The 12,209-nt window shown below is 34.3% G+C and overlaps 1 protein-coding gene across 8 annotated transcripts in view; it reads right to left on the bottom strand.

Moving 5' to 3' along the window:
- Nucleotides 1-6,065, bottom strand: part of LOC105222198 (6-phosphofructo-2-kinase/fructose-2,6-bisphosphatase 1) — a 58,558-nt gene extending 52,493 nt beyond the window's left edge. For 3 of the 8 annotated variants that reach the window (XR_007422685.1, XR_007422684.1, XM_049455781.1), the window contains exon 1: nt 5,035-6,065. Coding sequence is in view for 1 of the 8 variants with exons in the window: in XM_049455785.1 (XP_049311742.1) it covers nt 5,035-5,065 (31 nt within the window). In the remaining 7 variants the exon portion in view is untranslated. Of the gene's footprint in view, nt 1-4,236; nt 5,013-5,034 lie in introns of those variants that run through there. The other 5 variants (XM_019988962.3, XM_049455785.1, XM_019988961.3 and 2 more) reach the window with 5 other exon arrangements.
- Between the last annotated feature and the right edge of the window lie 6,144 nt (nt 6,066-12,209).

Genomic DNA, 12,209 nt, shown 5'->3' with positions numbered 1-12,209 from the left:
TCCAAATTAACAAAACAAAAATTACACATTACATTTTAAAATAGCATCCCGGGATTTCGGGGTTAAAATGAGTATACAAGTATAGAGAAGATCCTCCAGATTAAAAAAATGTGTATATAGTTGTCGCCGACCAATGGTTTTTCAGATATTTGCCTTTGAAGTTCAAAAATTCTAATCGGGGATGCTATTCTAAATCCCAGAATTTTGCATTTAAGAAACTCCTACCATGCACAATTGAAAGTTGAAATAAAATATTTTACAAAAAAAATTAATAATGTATTTCAATGTTCGCTACGGTTGTTATTATTTCTTCGAACGCGTCTAAAATTTACCCAAATGTTATGTTAATGTTTATATCGTACATTAATTATAGCCTTAACAGTGTATATTAAGTTTGCCAAAAGGAAGCACCGAAGACCCTGGCAGGTTAAACTCCTACTTAATCCGACATATCAAATACGAGTATATGTACAGCGTGCAATGAGTCCCCGCATGACACTAACCACCTCTTAGCATGTCTGGCTAACCCTACACATTCATTTACATTTATACGCCAGTGGCTAGCCATTCTTCGACAGAACTCCGCTACTATTCTTGATGCTCTAATGTGGCATTTGTTACGGCTTACTAAAGCTGTGTCATCCACAAAAACTGATGTCAACACATTATTAGCTGTTGGTAGATCTGCTGTATATTTGATGTAGAGAGTTGGGCCTACCAACCCTTATCGGAAGTTCATCAGATATGAAATCTGCTACTTTAACCATAAATTGTCTATTTTTTAAATAAGACTCCAATGTTTTATACAATTCCGAAGGTAGAATGTTTTTAGGAGGAAAGGAGACATTTTTGATGGCAACACTTTTTCAAATATTTTAGAAAGACGGGATAGAAGATTGATTGGTCTGTATTAAGACGGATGTGTTACGTCTTTCCCAGGTTTATCTATCAATATAATCTGCATCATTTTCCATAACTCAGAATTGCATTGCAGAGCAAAAAGCGAGGGCAGCTCTACAGCAATATTTGGTAACTAATTAGCATTTTTGGAGTAATATTATTATGTACTGGCGACTTTTTTGGGTTAAGTTCTTTTATGATTCTAATAATTTCAGAAGGTGAAGTCTTAAAAGACTCGAGTGACAGTTAGCTGCGTTGGGTTAGCTGGACAGCTTAAAATTGTTCTTTAGGCAATTAGGTTGAAATACCTTTTCTAGACGATTTGTAAAACAATTAGCCATTTCCTCGTCATTTCGAGCCCGTATAGGCAATTGGTGGCTTCATGGACTTTTAGGCTTTAGAGAATGCTTGAATTTGGACAAAGCTTCTTAATTTACATTTCAGAGGGAAATTCTTCCACGCGTTTAAGCACTGTTTTAAATTTACTGTACTTCGGAGCGTGCGCGTAACGACTGGATTCGTTAGAGGGCGTTCCTAGCTAATGAACGAGGGGCTGGTCAGTTGTCTCCGAGCACCTGAAAGGTCAGAACAAACACATTCGCGCGATGTGTTTCTGTGAGTGGTGCAAGCCGAAAATGCAGCGTTCGTTAGAGCATAGGTACACGATTAAATTCTCTGTGAAACTCGGTAAATCTGCGACAGATTCGTTTGATATGATCAAGCAAGCTTACCTAGATGCTGCTTTAGCAAGAAGTGGTGTAATTCGGTAGCACCAGGCCTTTTCGGAGGGCCGGGAAGAAGGTCGCTGATGAAGACCGTGCTAGGAGACCTGCGACTTCGAAAAATACCGACAATGTGACTCTTGTGCTCAAAATTTTGAACTCAGATCGTCGACTAAGCATTCGTATAATTGCCCAGATGTTAAATTTATTAAAATCTGTGATTCATGACATTGTGACGGAGCATTTAAACATGCGTAAGGTGTGGGCGAGGATGGTCCCAAAAGTGCTCACTGACGACCAGAAATTGCGGCGAGTGAAAGTATGTTAAGAAAATTGGGATGTGGCATCTCAACGCTTCCGTAGCCGCCCTACAGCCCAGATGTGGCCCCCGGACTTTTTTCCTTTGCTTGCAAGCGTTTTAAGATGACAAAGGTTATCCAAGAAGCATGCATCTCGGCTCGGCCACAAAACGTTGCCCACGGCCGGCATTCATCTGCCTCGTTCCTCGATAAATGTTTGTTTCACAGATGTAAAAACGCTCGGCCGTGCGGACGAAGTTTACACTGTCGGTATTTAGACGAATAAAATCACAAAGTAGGTATTACATGATTTTATTTTTATTATTAGTTGATTGATTCTTCTTTTTGAATTAGTAAAAATAAAACAAATTAACTTATTAAAAAACTTAGTTTATTTCGCAGGAAATGCTTGTTTACTTGTATGAATATAAAGCGTCCTTATTTTTACAATTCTCGTGTCTGATTATTCGATGTACAATTTCCCATAGATTTTCTATGTAATTGAGACCTGGTGATTGTGCAGACCACTTCAAAACCTTAATCCTGTTATCAACAAACCATTGTTTCACTCAAATAGCAGTGTGTTTCTGGTCGCTGTCATGTTGACAACTCTATTTTAAAGTCATTTCTTCTTCAGCATGTGACAATATAATATCCAGAAAAATTATTTTATACTTAAATTTGTAAATACCATTGATATGATGGTTTGGCCCTATGCTTTGCCCTGAAAAATAACCCAACACTAGTAAAGGTCTGCGTACCAGCTTCAATCCATCTGAATCTTTCATATTAAATTTCGATTCGTTGGGAAAATGTACAATTCACCATTTCGTAATCAATTTATATTGGCCGAATGGCTGCGTTATCTTCACACTCGGTTTTTTCCGCGGCCTTCCACCTCTATGCATTGTAACTAAAGAGCCTGATGTGCGAAATCGGCTTAATGTTCGGCAAAAAAACTGTATGGTTTATTCCAAGCTTTTTTGCAATAGTCATAACCGATTCAAGAATTCAAATTCGAGCCATTGATATATTTAACACTTTAACATACAACCAACCGCTTTGAATAACGAACTGGAACTTATGTGCTGAACCCAAATATTAAAAAACACACGTTTTATGGACACAGTTATTTAGACACCTACACGACAACACGACTGCACTCTCAGTTGTCGCTCTCGCTAACATGAAAATACTTTTAATTGCCGTCGACAGTGTAGAGAACAGTGATGCTACTAATATGTAAAATTATTCAAAGAACTAACAATTTGACGTTATTTTACAAATAAAAGCATAGAATAGCTGTATTATATCATTTGTAATAACAATTGATAATTGAAAACAAATATTTACCTATTTACTTATATTTTGAATAAAAAATGTCACTTTGAAAAAAATATTAAAATTTCATTGAAGTGAGAGATATTAGTATGGCCACAATGAAATTGTGTACATACAAATTGGACAATTGTGTCGTTTTGTGTACATGCCGGCCATTGTTATGTCGATACTTTCTTACAAATGTTCATGTAGAAGGATTCACGACTCCATTTACAGTTCACTGTCGAGCTGTCATATGGGGTTGTTCTCTATGTGTTCAGAGCGTTATTGTGGATTCTTGGTTGTGCTTTAGTTTTGTCGCACCAGATTTTTGGAATTCTTCATATACGGAATTTAATTTTTTTTTTTAACAAGTGAATTTGTTTATTTTTTGGTAATTAAAAAAAAAAATACATTAACTAATAATACAAATAAATAAATAAAACATAAACGCTTACTTTATGATTTTTTTAGTTAAATATTGAAAATGTAGACTCTGTGTCTTAGTTTTGTCGCACACTGTACATCCGATACCGCAACTAAACATGGAATGTTATTTTCCAAAATTTTTATACTAAAAACGTTAATTAAAATTTTCAATAAAATATTAGTAAATATATTTTTTGACACCCTATATAAAATACACTGCTTTGACAACATTGAGTTGTAAGCAAGGGACGATCAAAACAAAATTGCTTTTTCATTCTTGTTTTTACCACTGGTTCGCCATTACGGGCAAGCTAACTACATATGTATATACATATTTGCTATTGTACAAAGAAAGCAACAACTGGTCTAAACCAAAGAAACGTGTTCAAAACACCATATACACTGAATAGTCCAGGGAAGTAGATGGCTGACTGAATAACTGCATTACCTACATGGGTTGGCATGCCAAAAAACAGGAAAAATATTAAGCCAAAGGAAGAAGAATCAAGCATGAAAAAATTTTCTTCTATTCAATGAGAAATAAAACTAATAAAATAAAGTCTCACCTTTATTTTAGATCAAACCGCTATTGCACTTTCTCTAAGCCACTCAATTTGAAATATTCGTACTATTTCTGAGATTTATTTCAATGTAAAACTACTTTTTTATTAATGTAAGATAAACGTTCCTTCAACTCAAGACGAAAAAATATTCCTAAAACTAAAAGGAAATGGCGAGAAGCAAATTAAAAATTCTACTACTATCTCTTTCGAACTTTATTATTTTGTACCTCGCACACGAAAGAGACAAAATCAAACACAAAAATGTATAAATTGTGAATGGGCAATTAAATGGTCAGGTCAAAAAGGACAGTGATGCATTTGCAAACGTATGAGAACATCTAGTTCGGATAAATTATTTCATTGCAGTATAAAAATAATAACAGAAGTATGTAGAGAATTCATTGCAAAGTTGCTAACATTTTAAAGCACTCATCAAAATATAAAAATAGCATTGATTAAAGATATCTCCCACCATCGAAATATTGATTTTTAAACTGTTGTTATGAAATGTACTTAAATTACTACCATCTTTCTCACCTCTGACAGTTGCACCTTTCAAAACAATTATTTTTATTAATTCACGAAGTGAACTCCTTAATTTCAGAGAATCCACTTCATGTGGAAGTTGATATCATGTAATAAGCACACATATCGGTAGTGAGATGGATACACAAATAATATGCACATTAACCGTAGTCAACCCATTAAATATTTTTTAAAGGAATTCGTGAGGTGTATACAACTATATTTTTGCTTTTTAAAATATCATTTATATTGTTAATTACAAATATTTGAACTTACCATAAGCTACCAAATATTCAAATTCTGTCATTGACGAAGCATATCTATTTTGATTAACTCAGAGGGGTTCATTCAATGTTAGAACGCATCGCTTTCACAGTTCTCATTCACAATAAACTTCAATACTGCACTAGTCTTTTCTTGTGCGCATACAAAGAATTTTCGTTTACTTAATTTATCGCCATGCATGTACACAATTCACTTTTCAAATACTTCACTTTTATAAATATTTTGATCTCAATGAATTTTATAAACTTTTGTAATCTCCAAATGTGCTTGTCACCACCAGGCTTATGTGCACTTATGGAACACAATAGAACCTACTACAGATTCAACTCGACTTGCGCCAGTGTGAGCACAATCTTTTCTTTAGAGCTTCATTCACTTAACTTTCAAAAAAAAACAATCAAATGAAAACTTGCTGACATGATTTTAGTTAACTACATTTACAAATCATATATTTGTTTATTAATTACCACCAAAGCCGCTTTTTTCAATTGTCTTTAGACAATAATCATTTCAAAAATATTATTCAATCACATTAGCCGATTTTCAATAAAATTTATAGGAGATATTAAAGTTTTTACATTGTGAAAATTTGTTGACGACCAGCACGAAATACGAAACTTTTCTATACTAGAGCAGTGCTGTCAAAACGCGTTCATCGGCTCAACGACCCGCCAGGGGAGAACATAACAATGTGCATAAGCAGGACAGCACTTCGCACGCCCACTCGTTGTTGTCGATGCATTTCGTATTCGGCAGTTTATCGGGATATCAATGTTGCCTAAGTAATAAATACTGCTGATCATATAATACGAGCAAATAAAGTGATTATTTCCACAATAGTTGTCAATTTATGCATTACGAGCTCCATTGAATAAAAACTACTTTTTAATGAACTGCTCGTAAATTTTTCATGAATGAAACTAATGCAAGTCAGTTATGTACTTAATTTACCGCTTTTTCTAATTGCATTTTGTTGATGAAAGGGACGACTAATATTTTCATTTTACGTTTGGAGACCACTAATTTTGTAAATGCAAGGTTACACATCCAAATAGTCTATTGTGAACATTTATTTTAAAACCAGATATGTAAAAAAATCTTTACTTTACTATAATAACTTCTCATATTTTTTCAGCTATATAAAAATGTATTTAAAGGGTGATTTTTTAAGAGCTTGATAACTTTTTTTTAAAAAAAACGCATAAAATTTGCAAAATCTCATCGGTTCTTTATTTGAAACGTTAGATTGGTTCATGACATTTACTTTTTGAAGATAATTTCATTTAAATGTTGACCGCGGCTGCGTCTTAGGTGGTCCATTCGGAAAGTCCAATTTTGGGCAACTTTTTCGAGCATTTCGGCCGGAATAGCCCGAATTTCTTCGGAAATGTTGTCTTCCAAAGCTGGAATAGTTGCTGGCTTATTTCTGTAGACTTTAGACTTGACGTAGCCCCACAAAAAATAGTCTAAAGGCGTTAAATCGCATGATCTTGGTGGCCAACTTACGGGTCCATTTCTTGAGATGAATTGTTGTCCGAAGTTTTCCCTCAAAATGGCCATAGAATCGCGAGCTGTGTGGCATGTAGCGCCATCTTGTTGAAACCACATGTCAACCAAGTTCAGTTCTTCCATTTTTGGCAACAAAAAGTTTGTTAGCATCGAACGATAGCGATCGCCATTCACCGTAACGTTGCGTCCAACAGCATCTTTGAAAAAATACGGTCCAATGATTCCACCAGCGTACAAACCACACCAAACAGTGCATTTTTCGGGATGCATGGGCAGTTCTTGAACGGCTTCTGGTTGCTCTTCACCCCAAATGCGGCAATTTTGCTTATTTACGTAGCCATTCAACCAGAAATGAGCCTCATCGCTGAACAAAATTTGTCGCGCGAAACACATTTCGAACCGAACACTGATTTTGGTAATAAAATTCAATGATTTGCAAGCGTTGCTCGTTAGTAAGTCTATTCATGATGAAATGTCAAAGCATACTGAGCATCTTTCTCTTTGACACCATGTCTGAAATCCCACGTGATCTGTCAAATACTAATGCATGAAAATCCTAACCTCAAAAAAATCACCCTTTATATTTGTAAAAGTATGTACTAAGGAAATCCTTAAGATCAAAAAGACATAAGCACGGCCGGAATAATAATATGATGAACTATTGAATTAGAAGCGATATAAAAATCCTATTTGCACTTTTAAAAAATATGGGAAAAATATGCACTCCACATACAGTTACATTATATAAGAAAAATAATAAAGACAGTGATGCATAAAAATAAAACTAAAAATTCATTTCTAATAAGCCATGAAAATTTCCGTCGGTAACGGTATCTTTTTAGTACTCAAGTGCTGAACACATAGAGCGCGACAGACTGCAAGCGACATCTGTGAAATATTCAAATATCCACGTTCTTATGGACACAGTTATTTAGACAGCTGCACGACTGCAGGCCGTCAACTGGTCAGCCATTGTTATGTCGCTGCCTTCTTACAAATATTCACGTAACAGGATTCACTACGTCATTTACAGTTCACTGTCGTCCTGCCATGTCGTGTCGCTGTCTATGTGTTCGGAGCGTCACTTTTTATGAAATCAAATTCCTTTGAACAAACGCAAATTATTTACAGTATGCGTTGTGTGAATAAGGAAATTTTGTTGTTAAAAGTTGCAAAAATTTGTTTATTTTCAGAGGTAAGGTAAGAATAATACTTTCAGAAATCAATTAGAACATCTATGGGTAAGCTCTGCGGTCCAAGAACTCGAGAGCATATTAAAAATTTAGTCAAACAGAGAACGACGAAGCAAAAGTAAATAATTTAATAATAAAAAATAAATATGTACATAATTATCAAAATTGTAAAAACGTTTTTTAGGGTCAACAACATCATTGTAATGGTCACCTCAATCCCAGTTTTAAACCCATTGAAAATTTGTAGAATGCAGTGAAAGTGTCTATAATAACTTCTCAATCAGATTTTAAGGTACGCAACTCCATTTATCTTTGTCAAAACCTAGTTGATTCTATGAAAAAGTGATTTGGATCAGTTTTAAAGAATATTGGATTTTCTCAAAAAAAAATATTAAACTAATTAGAATTAATATTAACTCCATTGAATAATTTTTTTCCTTATGTTCCTTTGTTTTTAATTTTTCAGTAAAACAAGAAGTTTCGCATTATTACAAAAAATGCAAATAAAATACTAGACTTTTCAAACTTGGGTAAATTAAAAAAAAATATTTTTTTTTTAATTTTTTCCAATAATTTTGCTCATTAAATTGCTTTTTTTTCTTCCCAATTCTGGATGCACATTAAACTCATTAATTGCATATTATTTTCCACAAAACCGTAATTATACACCTCCAGTGCCGGATTAAACTAGCGCGGGGCCTGTAGCAAATTCTGTCAAGGGGCCCTTGGTTTGCTATAGGTTCTCAAGTATAGGGTACTAAATAAAGCAAAATTGTTACAAATAAAGTTTTCTGGATTTATTATGGCCAAATTTAGAGATAATACTTTCAATATCGACATCTTTAAGCAAGTCATACTCTATATTCAACAAAGTGAGAGGATGAAGACGTTTTTGCCCTTCGTGTTTCTTAATTAATTTTTAATACGTTTTAATGTTGGAAAAGAACGTTCGCCACTGCAGTTAGTGATCATGAGAGATAAGTGAATTCGCAAAGCAATATCTAAGTTTGGGAAACACGATTCTAAAGAATTATTTAAAAACATTTATAATATTGGTGTTCCAGAGGTTCCGGTTTCTTGCTGTCAATAACAGTAGCCACATCTGTTTTCAGCAGCTATGCGAACTGCACTAATTCGCCGCCTAGGCTATTCTCCAAATCACCTTCATAAGGCACTGACCATACTAGAGGATTTTTCCAAAATCTCTTCTGTTGTAAGAGATTTTAGCTGTCGAAATACTTCAAAAACACTAGTAATATTATTATATGCTTTATGTTTAGTTAAAGCAGATAAAGTATCCAATCTGCATTAGCAAAACTGTTTGAGAAAATTGTCCTGCCTCAGTTGATATCATCATTCAGAAATATCATTTCTCCTAAGCAGCACGGATTTGTCGGTGGCAGATCCACTACAACAAACTTATATACCTATGTCAACTACATCTTGAAGGCCATGGACAGTGGTATTCCAGTTCATTCAATATACATATATGGACTTTAGCAAGGCATTCGACAAAGTGTACCATGAGACTCTGGGAGGAAACTGCAGTCTGAGTACTTATTATACGCTGACGATTTAAAAATTTTTCGTAGAATTTTCACCGTTTCTGAAATTCACATCTTACAAAACGATATAGATGAGCTGTATAACTGGTGAAAGATAAATAAACTTGTTTTGAATGTGAGAAAATGCGCGGTGATGTCCTTCACCTGTGCGCATACGCAGGTACCTTTAACCTACACATTGAACGACAAACGACTCACGGAAGTTGAAGACATCAGAGACCTGGGTATAACTATTGACAGAAGACTAAATTTCAAGAAACACATCGATGAAATTACTTCGCAGGCATACAAAGTATTAGGGTTGATTAATCGGATGTGTAGGGAATTTGAGAACAATTGCTCGTTAACCTGCCTATTCTCAGCATTAGTGCTACCTATTCTAGAATATGGAACAGTGATTTGGTCCCTATTCACGGACTCAATGATCAACAGAGTAGAGAGAATCCAGCACAAGTTCTGCAAAGCGCTGCTATTTCATAAACGACACAGAAACGATATCAATTCAACAGAAGACGTCCGAAGAATCGTGAAAATGAATGACCTGAAATCTCGACGATGTAGCAGACCTCATCTTCATATTCAAAATCTTCAATGGATTAATTGATGCCCCAGAAATCCTTGCAGACTTTGAAATCGTACCAAATGAGCTTAACCTTAGACAGATGAGGGTTCTGAAAACATGCAGATCGAACAATAACTATGTAATCAATGGCCCAAAGGAAAGAATCTGTAGATTGGTAAACTCTCTGCACGGTGACATCAACTTCTTCTGCGGATCTCTACAGAACCTCAGAAAGATCGTTAAACAAGCTTTATTAAAATACTAGCATACGAACTAGGTTACGTGTTTAATTCCTAATTTTTTATGTTTAAGCTTGTTTTATTTAGAATTATAATTGTTATTAAATGTATGTATAGTGCCGATTGGCGTTAAATAAATGAAATAAAGAAATTCCCCTTTCTAACTTATTCATCGTTGAAAATAGTCCGTAAGCTTTATTACGGCACTCCGCTTTTTGATCCACGTTATTGAAAATGTCTTCCAATACGTGCTGACCACCTAGTGTCCGATAACCGTTTCAAAATCGGAATTTTTGAAGTATAATCTTTAAGTGCGTTCGTAAGACGACCCCATCGATAGGCAGAAGCGGAAAAAAATGTATAGCGGTTTTCAATGAAATCGAAAAGTAATGCTTCTGTACAGCAGTCTGAAGCGCACTTAGCAACAAAATTTAATGAATGTTCAAGACAGGGAATGTATTCTGCATATTTATTTATTTTCTTAATTCGGGCCGCTCTCACTCAAGAAATTTAGTAAACTTTGAGCGAGTTGTTTAGCAGTCTGACCTTCCATGTCCAAGAACTTAATAAATCTTTCCACTGGTCCAGATAGCAGAACATGACTTGAGACTCTGAAACACCTTGTTCTTAAGGCTGGACTGAACTATAAATTTTTACCCTCTTAAGAGGTCAGCGTCTGCTTGGAAAAAGAAATAACTAGATAACACATTTTGTTTTATGATATAAAATAATGTTTTTTTTTTTAACATGGAAGGTCACAAGAATATCGTTAAATAATAAGAATAAGGTAAGAATAATACTTTCAGAAATCAATTAGAACATCTATGGGTAAGCTCTGCGGTCCAAGAACTCGAGAGCATATTAAAAATTTAGTCAAACAGAGAACGACGAAGCAAAAGTAAATAATTTAATAATAAAAAATAAATATGTACATAATTATCAAAATTGTAAAAACGTTTTTTAGGGTCAACAACATCATTGTAATGGTCACCTCAATCCCAGTTTTAAACTTATTGAAAATTTGTAGAATGCAGTGAAAGTGTCTATAATAACTTCTCAATCAGATTTTAAGGTACGCAATTCCAGTTATCTTTGTCAAAACCTAGTTGATGCTATGAAGAAGTGATTTGGATCAGTTTTAAAGAATATTGGATTTTCTCAAAAAAAAATATTAAACTAATTAGAATTAATATTAACTCCATTGAATAATTTTTTTCCTTATGTTCCTTTGTTTTTAATTTTATTACAAAAAATGCAAATAAAATACTAGACTTTTCAAACTTGGGTAAATTAAAAAAAAATATTTTTTTTTTAATTTTTTCCAATAATTTTGCTCATTAAATTGCTTTTTTTTCTTCCCAATTCTGGATGCACATTAAACTCATTAATTGCATATTATTTTCCACAAAACCGTAATTATACACCTCCAGTGCCGGATTAAACTAGAGCGGGGCCTGTAGCAAATTCTGTCAAGGGGCGCTTGGTTTGCTATAGGTTCTCAAGTTTAGGGTACTAAATTAAACAAAAATGTTACAAATAAACTTTTCTGGATTTATTATAGACAAATCTAGAGATAATACTTTCAATATCGACATCTTTGAGCAAGTCATACTCTATATTCAACAAAGAGAGAGGATGAAGACGTTTTTGCCCTTCGTGTTTCTTAATTAGTTTTTAATACGTTTTAATGTTGGAAAAGAACGTTCGGCTCTGCAGTTAGTGATCATGAGAGATAATTGAATTCGCAAAGCATCTTCTAAGTTTGGGAAACACGATTCTAAAGAATTATTTAAAAAAAGTTTATAACATTGGTGTTCCAGAGGCTCCTGTTTCTTGCTGTCAATAACAGTAGCCACATGTGTTTTCAGCAGCTATGCGAACTGCACTAATTCGCCGCCTAGGCTATTCTCCAAATCACCTTCATAAGGCACTGACCATACTAGAGGATTTTTCCAAAATCTCTTCTGTTGTAAGAGATTTTAGCTGTCGAAATACTTGAAAAACACTAGTAATTTTATTATATGCTTTATGTTTAGTTAAAGCAGATAAAGTATCCAATCTGCATTAGCAAAACTGTTTGAGAAAATTGTCCTGCCTC

The sequence above is a fragment of the Bactrocera dorsalis genome, chromosome 4, assembly GCF_023373825.1.
Source record: "Bactrocera dorsalis isolate Fly_Bdor chromosome 4, ASM2337382v1, whole genome shotgun sequence".
Lineage (NCBI taxonomy): Eukaryota > Metazoa > Arthropoda > Insecta > Diptera > Tephritidae > Bactrocera > Bactrocera dorsalis.
The sequence above is the reverse complement of the archived record's forward strand: the minus strand, read 5'-3'. Positions and strand labels throughout refer to the sequence as shown.